A 19,201-nucleotide genomic window follows, 5' to 3' on the forward strand; every position below is an offset into this window, starting at 1 on the left:
GCCACTGTTAGTAATTGACCACCCTAAACTAAAAATGAATTCTATTCACCTATAAACAAAATTCATTTTAGTATAAGGCGGCTAGTTATTGAAGGATGGCCAGTTATTGAAACCTTACACTAAAATGAATTCTGTTTATAGGTGAATATAATTTATTGGGTGGCCAATTACTAACAGTGGCCAATTACTAACAGTGGCCAGTTACTGGCGTATTACCCTACATGTTTATGTTTTCGATTCAAGCCACAAGATGGCAGACCCTCCAACGCGCACGGTCCCTATAAGTTTACCTTTAACAGGAGTGACGGCGCCGAAGAGTCTCCAGTCGTGTTCTGAGGGGAGCTTGTCGCTCTCCTCTTCAACGTCCTCTCGCTCATACGGAAACAGCAGACCTGGAACGACATTTTACTAAATCTTCGGCAGATGGCGCTTATTGGTTTTTATTCATTCACATCATTGTCTGAATTATTTTAGAAATTTATAATGTTTAATTAATTTAATTACATCGTTCTTTTCCTAGTGACTAATATACTAGACTAGAGAATGTAAGTGTACCTGGGTTGGGTCCAGTATATACTCGTAACATCCTTTCTACCTCTCAAAATACATAATTTATCATCTGCAAGATGGTAACGGCCATTATGCATAAGGGGCTATTCATAAATTACGTCATTTCAAAGGGGGGGGGGGGGGGGGGTCTGGACATCGGATGTTGGTAGCATGACGTAGGAGGAAACGGGGTCATTCGAAGCATGATTTTTGGATGATTTTAGGGGGAAAAAATCGTCAAAAAACGATGACGTAATTTATGGACAGCCCCTAAGCAGTGTGAGTGTGTAAAGAAAACAATCTGATACTGAGAAGTTTCACATGCTATCATTGTGATAAATTAGGACAATCGCTGCCTATATCTAATGATACATTTACCTTTCCAGTATTGAAGGTTTCCTTTAGGTTGTCAATAATAATGTTATTATAGGTCTGTCATTGTACACTAGCTTTATGTGTACATATACAGACATATAGACATATTCGTCGTGCTTGGATTGACCATCGTGAATAGCACGACGCCACACGGGTTGGCCGAAGACCGACCCGTGTGGCGTCGTGCTATTCACGATGGTCAATCCAAGCACGACGATGCCTGGTTTTCCTCATTAAAAGAAAAACGCATGAAGCGCCACGAGCAGGCCTCCAACCCCCGCCCACCTGGGGGAGCATACACCTGCCGCGTGTGTGGCCGAGGGATCCTCTCTCGTATAGGGCTTTACAGCCACGAACGCAAGTGTCGTAACCAGGATGCTGCTTAAAACATCTGACACAGATGATAAAGGCCTGTTATTATTATAGGTATGTCATTGTACACTAGCTTTATGTGTACAATGACAGACCTTTACATATACAGAGTGGCTAAAAAACAACTGCATACCCGTTGTCAGGGATGTTTTGGGGTTATACTGAGCAACGTTAACTATGGGACCAACCCCGAAATCGCGAAAAAAAATTTACCCCCCCATAGAAAATGGACCAGCCAAAATGTATGAAACGGTCAAATTTTTTTTTCCGATTTCTGGGTTGGTCTCATAGTAAAAGTTGCTCAGTGTAATCCCAAAACCTCCCTGGCAACGGGGATGCAGTTATTTTTTAGCCACCCTGTACATATATAACTGTACCTGCCTACCTGGGTTGGGTCCACTGTATTTCCTCCCCCTCAGTGCAGCCAGTTCGTCATCAGTCCTGTCAGCCAGATGGTTAACCGCCATAGTGTACCCTCGTCGAGCGCGGTTGTGCGAGTGAACGAAGCGGAGGTTCTGACGGAAGATATTCAAACGCTTCTCGTGTTCCACGTCGCTGTGGTAGCTCTTCCCGTGCTTGTTCTTGAACCTGAGAAAGAATAACCCCCTTATTCATAAAATATTTCCAGATTTCGTTAAATTATGTTTTATCCTTTTCTTACAAATACATAAGTCAAAATGACAGATAAAGACAAACGATTCATAGCTAATTCCGGCCAGTGATGTGTTTATGAATAACGCCATTAAAATATAATTAAAGAAACACTCTTTTCCCGCACTTCACAGACAAAAAAAAATGGATAATTAATTACAAAAATCACCCGTAATTCAATAAAAATAGAGTCCATTTTCGCAAATCCTCACACGCACCTCTGAAATTGAACAATTATCACAAAAAAATTACATCAAGTGAAAAAGAAATGTTCAAGTGACTGCCATCAGGGAACATTCTACCTAAAGATACCTGACGTGCCTGTTGAACTCGTCGTGCACGTGCCCCTCGAACTCCTTCATGGAGTTGAAGGCCATGTGTCTGCCGTCAGGGAAGCTACCTGACGTACCTGTTGAACTCGTCGTGCACGTGCCCCTCGTGCACCGAACACCTTCATGGGGTTGAAGGCCACGTGTCTGCCGTCAGGGAAGCTACCTGAAGATACCTGACGTACCTGTTGAACTCGACGTGCACGTGCCCCTCGAACTCCTTCATGGAGTTGAAGGCCATGTGTCTGCCGTCAGGGAAGCTACCTGACGTACCTGTTGAACTCGTCGTGCACGTGCCCCTCGAGCACGGAGTGCACGAACTCCTTCATGGGGCTGAAGGCCATGTGTCTGCCGTCAGGGAAGCTACCTGAAGATACCTGACGTACCTGTTGAACTCGTCGTGCACGTGCCCCTCATGCACGGGGTGCACGAACTCCTTCATGGGGTTGAAGGTCGCCATGTGACGGATGCCGGGGCCGGGGAATGATGTGCACTCCATACCTGACGAGACAAATAACTTTGAAGAATACCGTTAACAATCGTAAGAGAAACGCGTACTTTTTAGAAAAATCCATACTTTAATATTATAAATGCGAAATTGTGTCTGTCTGTCTGTCTGTTACCTCTTCACGTTTAAATCGCTGAACCGATATAGTTGAAATTTGGCATAGAGATAGTTTGAGTCCCGGAGAAGGACATAGGATAGTTTTTATATCGGAAGTCATCCCTAAAGAGGGTTAAAAGGGGGGGGTGGAAATGAGAAAATTAATGAATTGCCTATTAATTGGTGTAAGCAATGAAGCATACTATGCTCGAATTGCCATTAGATTTTATCCAGGCGTTATATTTACTCTAACTGCTGGTACTAATTCCACGCAGAGAAAGTCGCGGGCTAAAGCTAGTAAATAAATAAATGAACATTAGGGGATATCTTACACAGATCAACCTAGCCCCAAACTAGGCAAAACTTGGAAGTACTACGGGTGCTAGGCGACGATATACTTATACAGATAAATATAAATACTTATACTCGTATACATAGAAAACATCCATGACTCAGTTTTTTTTTTTTGTACACTCAAGTGTAGACAATTGCTCAAAAATTCGTTAAATAGTTCTTAATTGTCGACGCAAGAGCTATGGAACATATTATTGAGTGTGATTCTGATTTGTGCACCCATATTTTTACACTTCACTGAACCACAGAATAAATAATAGTACTATAGGTACTAGGGTGGGTCATTTTTACTTTTTTTTAATTTATTAGGGGGCACAATTAAAAAAAGGTGCCATTTGGTAATTAATTATTGCACGTATTTTTATTTTATTTTTAGCTTTAATTTTACTGCCTCCGGATTGTAGTCAAAGTTTTTGTTAAATGTATGGACATTATGAAAAAAAAATGTTTCTTTTTGAGTATTTTTTTATTTATTTATTGGCTCTGAACCTTTACCATGCTATTTCGAGCTAATAATGGTATAACTTTTTAGCTAAAGTTTGAATAAAGAGACGATACATAAATATACTCCGCAGACCATACAAAATATAATAATATTTATACGAAAACTTTGAAATGGATCCGGAGGCAGAAAATGAATTCCGATTACAGAATAATTTAAAACACTGTATATTGGCATTATTACGCAACTTTTTGTAACTGTGCCCGAAGGATAACTAATACTTTTTTTTTCTCCATACACGAGTGACCCACCCTAATAGGTACAGAAGATTCACTCTCTAACAAAACGCGTCTGTTACGATTAGGACAGATGTGACCGCTAGGCTAGCCACAAAAATTGGTGTGGGACGGATGTACAGTCAACAACAGAGCTATGAATACAGGCAAAGTGCCAAAAATATGTATACACGACCTTAATGTACAGGCAATAAAGTACTTTATACATATTTTTGACACTTTGCCTGTATTCATAGCTCTGTTGTTGACTGTACTTGTAGGTACAGTCGCCATCAGATATATCGGAGCGGCCAAGGTGTTCACAATATCTGGACACGCGCTCTAACGCCCTGACAATAGAGGCGTGTTCCGATATTTGTGAGCACCTTGGCCGCTCCGATATATCTGATGGCGACTGTACCTGTTGCAAAGCGACGAAATCGCGGAGTGAGCCACGCCTGACTGTACTACGTTATTGACAGGACAATATTTACCTGGGTCGACCTTGAAGACGTCGGGGTCAATGTCCTCGACATCGTAGTCCATGTACTCGATGTAGTAGTGGTCGTAGTGGGATCCCAGGAGGGAGTTGAAGCCCTTCATCTCGTATCTGTAATTAAAGGTATTTAGTTAAAAATAAACAAGGCAAGATTCCGTAATAAATAGATTTTTCCGCCCTCCGACCGGAAAGCGTCAACTTTCGGCCCGCTGCGCTAAACGAAGTTGCTGCTTTCCGGCTCCGTTGAACAAAAAAAAACAGTATACATTATACAACCTCGGCCAGTAAATAAGAAAGTTTCAGATCACATGTAGATAATTGTCGGCCGAGGCGAAGCCGAGACATTTCATAACATAAAGATAAAAGATAAAAAATAGTTTATTCAAGTAGGCATATTACAATGCGCTTATGAACGTCAAATAAACCTTTACCGGCTCGAACCCTACACCTCTGCCTCGAGATTTAAATCCCCCCTCAATTGGAGGAGGGTATCCCAATACGGGACCGGCAACAAACTCGGCGGGACACATCTTTTCAAAACATTATTACATCTTATAATTAACATGCATTACGAGTAAATAAGAAAAATACAATTTAAATTACTATAGAATTCATGCAATTACACACAGTAGGTATATTACTTTTTTTAGAAAAAAAAAATATGTACGTGAAATCATACAAATACGTAGCTCTTTCAGAAAACATATCAAATTCTTACAAGAGGAAAAGAAAATAAAGTGAATAAAAGAAATGAGAATACATATTATATTATATGAATCTGACTGATAAGTAATAAAAAGAAAAAAATATATATTATAGGACATTCTTACACAGATTGACCAAGTCCCACAGTAAGCTCAAGAAAGGGCGGTAAATAAAGATGCCCCATATGTACTGTAATAGTTATTTTCACCTCAGCAGCTCGAACAAGGGTACTTTGCTTCTTAAAAACAGTGAGCAAAATGCGATTTTGCTCACTGAGTCATTTTGTCTCACTCAGTGAGCAAAATCGCATTTTGCTCACTGAGTTGTCTCATTCAGTGAGCAAAATGCGATTTTGCTCACTGAGTGAGACAAAATGACATTCAAGTGACCTTTATAGTCAAATGTCATTTCAACATGCGGGGTCTAATACAAGTTCGATACTTGGGTTCTATTATCTCTGTCCCTCTAGGTATGTTCTCACCGCTTAGGGTGAAAAATTTTGTGTACTACACGAGATCAAAGTTATTTACATCTCGTGCGCTTTTGAATCCCTTACTACGCTCAAGATTCTAAATTAGATTCACTCGCTACGCTCGTGAATCTATTATAGAATCTTTCGCTTGCACGGGACTCAAAATAAGCACTCGAAGAAATATCAAACTTTGATCTCTTGTTGTACAAATAACTATTGTTTTACAAGGGGGCAAAGTTGTTGTTTAACCGCTCGTGCTAATATTGATACCCGAGCAAGCGAAATCTTGGGCGTTGCGAGGGTTTTAACTGCTATCAAAATCGTTGCAGACTTTTCTTGGTCTAACTCTATTAACGTCCTGTATAAAAACGCACCGGTCTTCATAGAAAAATTACAACCGAATCAATAACCTCTTTGTCACTTTATATCAAATTACCTAATCTTTCAAAGTCCAAATATTCTTACATTTAAACGATACGGCGAAACAGCACACATTTTTGCAGAAATAAACACTCAAGTATGTTGACACTGACAGTGACAGGATTACCGGTAATGCCTTTAGGAATAAAATATCAAATAGAGGTATTCGTTGTCAACCGGCTAAATCAATAATATTCTTGAATACCGGTATTGTTATACCTCTATTCGGAGCTTTAGCGAAATAAATACCAAAATTCAATTATAACCGGTTATACCTCAATTAAAACCGGTAGTCAGAATACCGGTAACGGTCCCTGCTTTCAAAGCACAAAATCACCCCCGAGTGAAACAAAATTTTTCACCACACCAACCCGAAGCAAATATTAAATGTAAAATATCAAACCAAATCAAATCCAAATGAATGTTATTCGTTATTAAATATTTATCATCCAAAATCATCATTAAAAAGTCAATTCTACCAGCAAAAATAAGAAAACAACCCAAAATTTGCATTTGATTACTTTGCCTCACATGTGATAAAATGCAACTTTGCTAATAAGTTTTTGAAGTGCAAAGTAAGCCTTTCCGTTCCGAGCCGGTGTGGTGAAAATAATATTTACCTCATAGGTATGGGTAACGCATCTCCTCTGAGGTCCTTCTTGTATTTGACCCACATGGTGTACTTGTTGATCTTGTCACCTACAGTCGTCGTCATCCGCCATTTTGAGGCCTCCGTGTCACGCATGTTTTCAGTACCTGTAAATAATACATCAGTATGAAAATGATCTATGTATTTATAATATACACCGTGTGTTTATTGAATTCCGTTAACTTCGGGGTATGGTTGAGTACGTTTAAGAGAACTAAGCGAAATATGCCGGTTAATTAAAAAAAAAATTTTGTTGCTGTTTTTTTAATAATATTTAAGCTTAAAAAGTAATTAAATGTAGCATGTAGCGTTGCTGTAACACGGGCATTACACTTAACTCAACCAAACAATTGAAATCTGTGACATATCAATGTCATTTCGAACATCGATCGACCGAGATTGTACTTAAGATCTAAATGGTATACTGACCAATGTACTTGAAGTCAGTCATGTCGGGGAGGACGTTTTGTATATTGACCGTCTGTCCGTCCGTCCCGTTCACTTGCAGACACGTCTGCTTGTTCAGAACGGTCTCTGTGGTCACCGGCGCGATCTAAATGGTATACTGACCAATGTACTTGAAGTCAGTCATATCGGGGAGGACGTTTTGTATATTGACCGTCTGTCCGTCAGTCCCGTTCACTTGCAGACACGTCTGCTTGTTCAGAACGGTCTCTGTGGTCACCGGCGCGATCTAAATTGTATACTGACCAATGTACTTGAAGTCTGTCATGTCGGGGAGGACGTTTTGTATATTGACCGTCTGTCCGTCCGTCCCGTTCACTTGCAGACACGTCTCCTTGTTCAGGACGGTCTCTGTGGTTACCGGCGCGATCTAAATAGTATACTGACCAATGTACCTGAAGTCAGTCATGTCGGGGAGGACGTTTTGTATATTGACCGTCTGTCCGTCGGTCCCGTTCCCTTGCAGACACGTCTGCTTGTTCAAGACGGTCTCTGTGGTCACCGGCGCGATCTAAATGGTATACTGACCAATGTACTTGAAGTCAGTCATATCGGGGAGGACGTTTTGTATATTGACCGTCTGTCCGTCAGTCCCGTTCACTTGCAGACACGTCTGCTTGTTCAGAACGGTCTCTGTGGTCACCGGCGCGATCTAAATTGTATACTGACCAATGTACTTGAAGTCTGTCATGTCGGGGAGGACGTTTTGTATATTGACCGTCTGTCCGTCCGTCCCGTTCACTTGCAGACACGTCTCCTTGTTCAGGACGGTCTCTGTGGTTACCGGCGCGATCTGGAAAAAAAAGATGACATAAATAAGTCATAAAAGTCGGAAATAGATGCGTCAACCTCACTGTCCAAGGCCCTAGATCACGCGGCCCTAAATCCCTTCCAAAATCAATACAATATCAAACATTACAAAAATGTCTAACATTATAGTTCGTGTTTTTAGCATTAGAAAAAAAAACAATTTTGACGTGTTTTTTTATTGAAAAACACTTTTGAAAAATGTAACAAATATGAATCATATACGATTATTTACATTATCTTGCTTTCATAAGTAATAGTTACTGATTTTTAAAAAGCGTTTTTTAATTGAAAGACGCGTTAAGACCGCGTAGGCTTTTTCTAATGCTAAAAAACGAACTTTACAAATTTTACAGAAATGGCACATTCAGAATTAATCGAAATAAATAATAAGGATGTCAAAAATATAATATTAACTTTCAACTCACTTTGATCATTGTGCCGTATTTCGGGTACACTGTTGAGGTCATCTGGTAGGTCTTGACCATCTGGCCGTAGTAGTCGATGCGGGACTTGCCATTCTTGCTGTCAAACCTGTCAAACACCGTCAAATTAGTAAAATTCGTGTTTCAGACTGACAATAACGTAAAGCACAGAAACGAAGAAGTTGCTGATAGTAAAAAAGATTATAAACTGAAATAGATATTATACACTAAAGAAAAAGTGACCAAGTCCATCAGTGGCCGAGGCGGGAATCGAACCCTTCAATTTACGCGGCTAACATCCTGACCACTAGACCATCCGGCCACGGCGGGACCCGTCCCAAATTCTCTGGTGTATGCTATCTTTGAAAGGCTAGGCGTCTTTGACCAACTCTAAAGGCCTGTGCACCCCGACTTGCGTGTGCATGACATGCACGTGCGCGTGCGTTAAAATGTTGGAGCCGCACACGTCACGCAAGCAATGTGCCGTCTCTCATGGGGATCTGTATACTACAACGCCGCACGCACACGTACACGACACGCACACTTGCACCTCTAACAAGCACCTCTTTAGTGTATGTTGGCTATTTCAGTTTATAAGTTGTTTGACTACTTAAAACACAAATCAAAAAATATTTCATAAATTATTTGATTTGTTCCCAAGTTGAGTAGAAAATATATACGAACCCGAGAAAGGTACATGTTGGAACCCGGCGAGGTGCCGCGACTTAAACTAACACAGCGACATGACCTTGTACCACATTGTAAAAAGTAACAGTGGACCGACGCCTTTGATGTTCGACATTAATTTAACTTAGGTGTACGGTCAACGACACGCTGTCAAAGATAATGTGAAACTTGGTCAAGGAATAGACATAATATTCTTTGTTTATGGTTTGTTTTGACCGCCCGGTCATTATACTTAAATTCTGATAACGATTATTTTAATAATAACTAGCGAGTAGCGACCCTGGCTTCGCACTGGTTACACAAAATAAAAAATAATAATTCACCCTATATACGTCCCATTGCTGGGCACAGGCCTCCTCTCACTCGCATGAGGGCTTGGGCTATAGTCCCCACGCTGGCCCAAATGCGGATTGGGGATATCACATACACCTTTGAGTTTCTTTCCTTCCTTCATCGAAAAGCAAGTGGTAAATATCAAATGATATTTCGTACATAAGTTCCGAAAAACTCATTGGTACGAGCCAGGATTTGAGCCCGCGACCTCCGGATTGAAAGTCGGACGTCATATCCACTCGGCCACCACCGCTTTTTACACAAAACCTTAACAAAATATACACCTAAACCCTCCTAAAGAATCACTCTATTGACTATTGATATGTGAAAACCGCGTGAATATCCGTTCAGTAGTTTTTGAGTTTATCGCGAACATACATACACACAAACAGACAGTCGCGGCGGAAGACTTTGTTTTATAAGATGTAGTGATACTAGTGATAGAAAGCAAACTTGGAGTATTATGTTATGAGTTAACACGCTATACGCCTTAAAATGTGTCCCAATAAGGCCTAGTTTCCCCTTTGGGTTGGAAGGTCAGATGGCAGTCGCTTTCGTAAAAACTAGTGCCTACGTCAAATCATGGGATAAGTTGTCAAGCGGACCCCAGGCTCGCATGAGCCGTGGCAAAATACCGGGATAACGCGAGGAAGAAGAGAGACGCCTTAAAATGTGTCATTCTCAATCAAAAGAATACTTATTGTCGGTTATCAATAAGGCGCTATTTCCATATAGCTTCAATTTGAAACCAACCTTATCGACAACCGACAATGCACCTTAATTTACCTTCTGATTGAAAACGTCACAAATGCGGATGGGCTTAAAATCCCTCCAGGATTTTCTTAAGCGGGGCTTAAGGCAAGTAGGTACCAGTGTTGGGCATAATGCAATTAAATTGTAATTGCATTACGCATTAAATTACATTTAATGCAATTACTTGTAATGCATTACGCTCGTAATTTAATTTAATTTAATTTGAACTACCTGGTCATTTTTAATTCAAATTACATTAATTCGTGATTGCATTACGCAATTACGTTGCGTAAACTATTTATTACTTACACAAACAGGATCAAATTTACCCACGTGGAATTAAGGAAGATTACATTTAAAAAAAAATAGTTGAAAATTTTGAGGATAACTTCCTTAAAATTGAGTTGCAAAATTAAAACACAAACCCACAAACAAGTATAGCATGCTATATAAAAACAATGAAAATGTTTTACTAAGTGAGTGTAATTTGTAATGCATGAAGTAATGCATTACGAATTAAAATTACAAAATGTAATCTCTAATTGCATTGCGAATTACATTTTGTAATGCAGTGAAATTTTAATGCAATTAGAAATTACATTTTCATAATTTCATTTCATAATTCAAATTACATTTTGTAATTGCAATTCATAATTCGTAATGCAATTACTTTTTGCCCAACACTGGTAGGTACTTGTATTTCTAATAGATATAAACAAATATAGGTAAACATAGTAACCAGTAGGTACAATCTCTGCGTGTTTGCCATGTTATCAGTGACCTGTCACCTTTAGATAAAGTTCACACTGCTCAGACTGATCTCTTTGTTACAGTCTGGGCTCGGATCAATCTAAGTAATTTAATACTGACTAGGCTTTGCCTGCGACTTCTTCCATGTATACGTCGTGTAAGAGTTCACATTGTCCGATCCGAAATCGGATGTCGGAAGGAAGTAAAATGTCAGAAATATGTGTGTGCCAAGCGTGAGTCGGACTTAATTACTTACTTTTTGATCCGACCCCTACGGGTTTTTTAAAGACATTTCATTCACGTCCACATAAAAAATACATTGTTAAAAATTGAGTAATGTACGGAACCCTTGGAACGTGAGTCCGACTCGCAATTAGGGCTTCCAAATACCGGACTTCTTTCAATACCGGTATTAATACCGGAACTGTCTTCATCAATACCGGGATCCCGGGATCCCGGTATTGACTATGAATCGCTTAAATTTTTTGAGTTTTATTAAAAAAAGGCTCACTGTAACACTAGATATGTATGTCCTTAGCTCAGGATATTAAACAATAATCGCCATCTGCAATAATTATCATTTCACCCTCCAGGTTGGCAATGATTTTTTCACATCACCTATTCGAAAAAGGGCTTTTTCTTCCCCGCTAGGAGGGATCAAAGTGGCACTTTTCTTCCCTGCTAGGAGGGATCAAAGTTGTACTTTTCTGTTCTAGGACACGATTTTTTCTTTCTTGCATACTTTTTTTTTTTTGGTTAAATAATACATATTTTGGAACATAACAATTTCCTCATAGTTGATGTGAAAAGCAGTATGTGACACACGGTATCAAAATGATGTCGTCTTGGGCGTTAACACTTTAATCCCTCATTACTCATTACGCTCAGGATTCAATGTATGCCCTTGACGGAAATATATCATTTTGATCCCTTGTTATGTACCAACTACTATTTCCGTCTTGTTGACTTCACCAGTTACATTTTTAGTTAACCTAATAAACCAGCCAATAAATATTCAAATTTGGCACCAAAAATTCATTTGCCATACTACAATTCATATCTTTCTACTTTGTGATAAAATTTTAAGAACTACTTATATCTCGGACTTATATATCATATCCTGAACATCAGAATTCATCACCAAATATTTATCTAACGCATATGCACGGATCTTGTTTCAATTAAATGATCTTCTTTAATTAAATGGGCAAGTAATCTTCTTGATACAGCTGAATTTGATCATTTTAATTGATCTTAAACGTTATAATCGGCACATTTTCCTTGTTTTTGAAAATACCGGGATCCCGGTATTGCATTAAAAAATACCGGTATTGAAAAATGCGTTTAAACAGACGGGATCCCGGTATTTCGGGATCCCGGGATCCCGGTATTGGAAGCCCTACTCGCAATTGACCGGTTTTTTTTTATATAGAGCTGTCACGTTAAATGTTAGTAGACATTTTTTTAAGTTTAGCACATTAATTTATTTAGAAATGAAACATTTAAGTAATAAAAATACGGTAAAGTAAAAACATATTCCTGCATTACTTTTTAGTTAAAGCCCAACCAAAAGAGACTTAAAGAAACTGTCATATGTACCATCATTCGACGCGAGAGGTATAATGTTTACAAAAATATGTATGTAGATTCAGTGAATCACACAATTGAGATTATAGAATGCATCGCGTGTATCAAATTGCACTTTAGCTCCAAGAACGACGTACTGAACGATAAACATGCAAGGTTATAGTACTGTAGGTGTTAGAGATATTCAAATATATTTACTATAGGTGTCAGTACTCAGTGTGTGATTCAAATTTCGTTGAGGTAAACTTTTCTATGTCTCAATCTCGCAGTCTAATGTGGTATCTAATTTATCATTAAATGTTTATTTTTTTTTTTTTACTTTTAGGTCAGGGTTTTAGCGTTCGCAGCTCAGCTCAGGATGAATATTAGGGCCCTCCTTGCGAGAGCATTTTTTATTGATTAGTTAATCTTTTTTAGGGTTCCGTACCCAAAGGGTAAAAACGGGACCCTATTACTAAGACTCCGCTGTCCGTCCGTCCGTCCGTCCGTCTGTCACCAGGCTGTATCTCATGAACCGTGATAGGCAGTTGAAATTTTCACAGATGATGTATTTCTGTTGCCGCTATAACAACAAATACTAAAAAGTACGGAACCCTCGGTGGACGAGTCCGACTCGCACTTGTCCGGTTTTTTTTTTTTGTTCGAGGTAACGATGACACTTAAAACTCTCGAGTTTTGTACACATATTTAATTACACAAACGGGTCTACCGCGATATAATTTTTAATTTCATTGTTTTAACCTTAAATTCAGACATTTTTATAAACTAATTTTGGGTAGTTTAGTGTTGTTGTGGTGTTGTTTTATTTATATCTCCGTTGACATTTGCTGGGAGCTCAGTCTTTCCGTGACCACAGCTGGTGCAACTAAGCTGAAACGTCGGAATTTAAGGTAAAAACAATGAAATATATCGCGGTAGACCCGTTTGTGTAATTAAATATTTGAGGCAACGAGTCAAGGCATAGGAAAGGAAGGAAATAATCGTTCATTCCTTCCTTCTATTCGTTCGTTATCTAAATTCGGATTCAGATTTATTCTAATGAATAAATCTGCATTTATGCCAGACTTTTGCATATGTTAGTACTAATGTACTAACATATGCAAAAGTCTGGCATAAATTACGTCAAAGGTGTCCCAATAAACTTATATTTATGTTAGGTATTTTAATGTTATTTGAAACCTTAATAAGTTAATAACATTAAATGTCTATTATTGTGAAGCTCTGGCATAATAGGAAACAACCCATAGTTATTAAAGAATTTGTTATTAATAATTACACATCGGTAACTCGTGGCATTTAGGTAGCACTTAAAAGATTAGTGATGAGCACACATCGGTAACTCGTGGCACTTGACAGTTTCTATCAGACTAGTGATGTGACAATGTTCTTCCTATACGAGTCGAGAAAAAGAAACCACTAAAAAAAGGAATTAATTAAACTAATCTTTTAAGTGCTACCTAAATGCCACGAGTTACCGATGTGTATTAATAATATAACTCAAGCAAAACATCAAATTAACGTTTAATTATATGAACAACAGGAAAACCACAAATAAGGTGTGAAGTGTATGTACTTACAGTCAAGTGTAAAAATATGGGTGCATATAACTTACTCAGAAATATGTCCCATAGTTCTTAATTCGCTGACATAAGAGCTATGGTACATATTTTTGAGTATGATGTGTGCACCCATATTTATACACTTGACTGTCAATGATATAACTGATATTCAGAAAGGCGATGTTGCGCAGCCGTCCACTTTCGTCTTAATTCTATAAATGTGTTATGATGTGTTGTTTATTAAGTGTACCAGCGTAGCACTATCTATGTTGCTGTTAAAGTGTTTAATACGTTGCCCGTAGAAATTAAGTCACTCAATGACTTGAAATTTGTGACAGCACTTAAAAAAATTGTCATTGAGTTATGCCCCTACAGCTTAAGTGAGTATTATAATATAAACGGTTAGTTAATAAGTATGTAAGTAAATATGTAGCTACACCCACTGGGTAAAATTGTATTGATTCTTACTGTATTGCCTAACATCAACATGTACACATACAATTTATGGCTTATGAATATAAAAAAAGTGTGCAAATAAATAGTGTCTAAATAGGCACTTAAAAAAAAAGTACAGTCGATTCTGAAAACATCGGGAACTTATTGTTGTACTTACCAGGCGGAGAAAGATTCGACCAGCTCAGCGTAGGGAATCATCAGCGAGCCCTTCACGGAGTACACGGGGCTCCATTGCGGGGGGACTTCTGAAAACATCGGGAACTTGTTGTTGTACTTACCAGGCGGAGAATGGTTCGACCAGCTCAGCGTAGGGAATCATCAGCGAGCCCTTCACGGAGTACACGGGGCTCCATTGCGGGGGGGCTTCTGAAAACATCGGGAACTTGTTGTACTTACCAGGCGGAGAAAGGTTCGAACAGCTCAGCGTAGGGAATCATCAGCGAGCCCTTCACGGAGTACACGGGGCTCCATTGCGGGGGGGGCTTCTGAAAACATCGGGAACTTGTTGTTGTACTTACCAGGCGGAGAATGGTTCGACCAGCTCAGCGTAGGGAATCATCAGCGAGCCTTTCACGGAGTACACGGGGCTCCATTGCGGGGGGGGCTTCTGAAAACATCGGGAACTTGTTGTTGTACTTACCAGGCGGAGAAAGGTTCGACCAGCTCAGCGTAGGGAATCATCAGCGAGCCCTTCACGGAGTACACGGGGCTCCATTGCGGGGGGGCTTCTGAAAACATCGGGAACTTGTTGTTGTACTTACCAGGCGGAGAAAGGTTCGACCAGCTCAGCGTAGGGAATCATCAGCGAGCCCTTCACGGAGTACGCGGGGCTCCATTGCGGGGGGGCTTCTGAAAACATCGGGAACTTGTTGTTGTACTTACCAGGCGGAGAAAGGTTCGACCAGCTCAGCGTAGGGAATCATCAGCGAGCCCTTCACGGAGTACACGGGGCTCCATTGCGGGGGGGCTTCTGAAAACATCGGGAACATTGATACATGACCGAAATAAGAGATATTTTTACACAAATCGACTAAGATGAATAATTTTACGGTTTGGACGCACTTGTTTTAAGTCACTCGCGCGACATGTTTCGGAGAGCCTAGGTCTCCTTTCTCAAGCACTAACAGTGCGAGCAGCGTTCACGACGGCCGTGTATCGCGTACTGCTTAGTTTAAATTCGATTATTGCAAATCGACTAAGCCTCAGAGCGAGCTTATAAGGCTCGAATTGGGGGTATAGTTGAATACCAGGAACTTTTTTTCACACTTCAATAAGTCTAGCCAAAAGGGAAAATTTTAGCCTAGTCGAAATTTCAGGTAAAAATATTTAAATGTAAATAAGTCAGTAGGTACTACTAACTTATTACCTACCCTCCGCGATTGTTGCGCCATTCAGGGTCCTAGCGAAATTTGTAGTTCAATACTTACGCTATATCATGGTATAATAATATACTCCGCCTGGTACTCCATTCCCGTCTTTTCTAGGTCACCTAACTGACACAAGCCTACGTCATCATGCGACAGCGCTATATGATAATATGCGATAGCGCTATATATAGCGGCCATGTTGTTGTGACGTAGGCCTGTGTCACTGTGGGAATAGAAGACCATGTTTTATTAGACCATGCGCTATATGTAGAATTTCCAATTTAGTAAGAACCCTAAATGGCATAACAAAACAATCTCGTGTGGTGACTACACTGGCGTTCAAAAGTGCACGGATAGATGTCGACCGTAATGCATTAATATCTATTATGTTACGGTTGAAACATGTCCATGCACTTTTGAACGCCAGTGTACATAGACTAAGATAGTAATGCAGCCATCTAAAATGCCCTAATTTTCATATGTTTAAACTTTAAATAATAGCTTTTTTTAGTTCCAAAGAAAATATAATATTTTATTACCCAGTAACCAATAATAAACTTAGACATACGCGTACACGCAATACCGAAAACAACTTACGTTTATCAACATAGCCAGCGGCGGCGGCCGCGAGACACAACACGAGGAGCAACATGGCGGAGGCAGGCGTCCGTCCGGCGCGGCGGGCGGCGGCTGAATGACATACAACTATGCTTAGTTGGTTATATTATCTTATGTGACGCGTACGCGGGCAGAGGGTTCTGTCACAGAATAAATAACAGTACTAGGTATAGAAGGTTCACTCAGAGCCGTCTTAAACTATGCTGGCGCCCTTGGGCACATAAGAATTTGGGGCCCTTTTGGAAAGTAAAGAAAGCGAATTAAACTAACATTTTTCTACTATGATCTTCTATTTATTATGGGTAATCAAATATACTGTTACTGTCTGTCCTTCGGGGCCCCCCGAGGATGGGGGCAACGGGCCCCGTGTGCCCTTATGGTAAAGACGGTACTGGGTTCACTCTTAACTAAACGCGTCTATTACGAGAGATACAAGCGCAATCGTGAGCAGGCGTCCGTTCCGTAGCGGTGCGCGGCAACTACTGCCTACTGCTAGACGCCAAAATTGGTGTGGGCCGCATGTACTTGTAGCGACGCGACGAAATCGCGGAGTGAGCCACGCCTGGCTCTGTGAGGAAGTATAACATTTAAATCCAGGGATACGGTAACGTTTTTACTTGTTGATGTGCGAAGAAGTGTCGTAAAGGATATGTTTGGAACCAATAGAATCACTTAATTTACCTATCCACTGTATCAACGCTCAGCGTGCAGTGAATAGTATTGGACTTGGATTCTATCGGATGAATGGGTATCGTCTTGGGTCGTCCCATTCGTTTTTCGTCAAGATCTTAAATTAGTCCTATTCTGCTTTCGTCACTCATTCTACATTGAAAGCCACCGACGATTGTGACGAATGTAGAATGAGTGACGAAAGCAGAATAGGACTAATTTAAGAACTTGACGAAAAACGAATGAGACGACCCAAGACGATACCGATGAATGGATAGACGGACGGACAGCAAAGTGATACTATAAGGGTCCCGTTTTTTCCTTTTGAGGTACGGAACCCTAAAAATAACTTTGTACTAACCAAAAAGGTATTTAGAAAATTTTATTTTAATTACCAACATGCGTGCATTGAAGATATTTTAACTATTATGATAAAACAGCAACATGTGCCGCCATATCTAATGGCAATAAAAATAATAGGTACATTTTGTTGAAATTTACGTCAATAGCAACAACAATAACTGACTACAAGCATAACAAGAATTATTTAAAATCTTCAACCTTTTAAAAATCAATTCAAAAGTAGTAATTCAAAAATTCTTTACAGAAGCTAATTTTATCTGTAGGGATCGTCCATTAAGCCTTCTTGAGCTTACTGTGGGACTTAGTTAATCTGTGTAAGAATGTCCTATAATATTTATTTATTTATTTTATTAATTACATGCCACAAAATTTCGATTGTTTAGACCCCCCGCCCCCCCCCCCTTGTCACACTTTTTCATAAGCATACCCCCTGTTGTTGTGACATAATATGTGGATGAACCCTAAGAGTGATTTATTTATATGTTTTTTACTGGTTTTAACCTAAAAAAGAATGTTTAAATGACCATGCCCTGCCATTACTAGAAATTGTAACAACAAATGTATACAAACCAGCAATGATTTATGTGATAAGAGCTGGGCTGGCCATATATGTTGAACAACAAATAACCGTGGACTAAATGTGTCACAGAATAGTTACAAATAGGCACACCAAGAAAACAAAAAAATACAATATGGAGAGATTAACTAAGAGTAAGAAACTTCAACAGATACAGGTGGATTTAGGGTTGCCAGATGGTCGGGATTTGGCGGGATTCTCCCGATTTTTAGCATGTGTTCCCGATTCCCGACAAAGTGAAAACTGTCCCGAAAAACAGCTTCACGTTATAAAACAATAATTTCAAGTTCCGAACTGTCGTCGAGAGAACGAGCTGATGTAGTGCCAATAATGTAAAATATCTTGTTTTTAATACAATTAGGTACTTTAATTTGAATGTATTTTTTTTCCCGACTTAGGCCCCAAAATCCCGAAATATTGATATTGTTTCCCGATAATAGCGCCTTTCGATCTGGCAACCCTAGGTGGATTACAGCACAGAATATGAAAAAATGGGAAAAACTGGGAAGGCCTTTTCCACATATGCTACTTGCAAATAAATATATAACCTAGTAAGACCCACCACAGAAAGTTTTGTAAATTTTAATTTGAACCTTGTTCTATAAGTAAATTGGCATGAATTTCGTTTGTTTTAAAATGCAATAAAACAAAAGAAATCCCGTACATTTAGACTCATGAGGCTCTGATCGTAATACAATGAAAGTGTAAAAAAATGCATGAAATAAAGGCTATCACTATTACTACTACTATGTGACAGAGTTAGACCAAGCTAACTTTGCAGCGGTTTTGATAGCACAGACTGAAACTTTTTCCTAAAAGCTTCTTATAATTCTTATTTATAGAATACAGGAATTAATTACCTGCTGGGGATTGTTGCTGAAACAATATCTAACTACATCTACAAGTAATCTTTTTTTAGACCTACCTAACATTATGCTATAAAAAATAAGGACATAATAGAGAAACAATTACATTTTAATGTTAAACTACAGAACCTACATGTATGAATAAGCTCCTACACGCTCATTAAAATATTAATCTACTATCAGAGTTTACGTTTAAATTAATTCTTAATGCTTAATTAATAAG

General features: G+C 39.3%; 2 protein-coding genes across 5 annotated transcripts in view; one reads left to right on the top strand and one right to left on the bottom strand.

Annotated features, from left to right (window-relative positions):
• Window positions 1-16,587, bottom strand: part of LOC134800729 (digestive cysteine proteinase 1) — a 28,264-nt gene extending 11,677 nt beyond the window's left edge. The window contains exons 1-9 of one of the 4 annotated variants that reach the window (XM_063773251.1): window positions 16,483-16,587; window positions 14,797-14,884; window positions 8,397-8,502; window positions 7,126-7,249; window positions 6,668-6,803; window positions 4,446-4,561; window positions 2,663-2,777; window positions 1,682-1,884; window positions 291-392 (exon numbers count right to left, since the gene is read on the bottom strand). In XM_063773251.1, the coding sequence (XP_063629321.1) occupies window positions 291-392; window positions 1,682-1,884; window positions 2,663-2,777; window positions 4,446-4,561; window positions 6,668-6,803; window positions 7,126-7,249; window positions 8,397-8,502; window positions 14,797-14,884; window positions 16,483-16,537 (1,045 nt within the window). In that variant the 5' untranslated portion in view covers window positions 16,538-16,587. The other 3 variants (XM_063773252.1, XM_063773254.1, XM_063773253.1) reach the window with 3 other exon arrangements.
• The window catches only part of LOC134800771 (phospholipase A1-like), a 619,586-nt gene that overhangs the window by 579,039 nt on the left and 21,346 nt on the right, over window positions 1-19,201 (top strand). The gene's annotated exons all lie outside the window — the stretch shown is intronic.

Source organism: Cydia splendana, chromosome 20 (assembly GCF_910591565.1).
Source record: "Cydia splendana chromosome 20, ilCydSple1.2, whole genome shotgun sequence".
In the NCBI taxonomy this organism is placed as follows: domain Eukaryota; kingdom Metazoa; phylum Arthropoda; class Insecta; order Lepidoptera; family Tortricidae; genus Cydia; species Cydia splendana.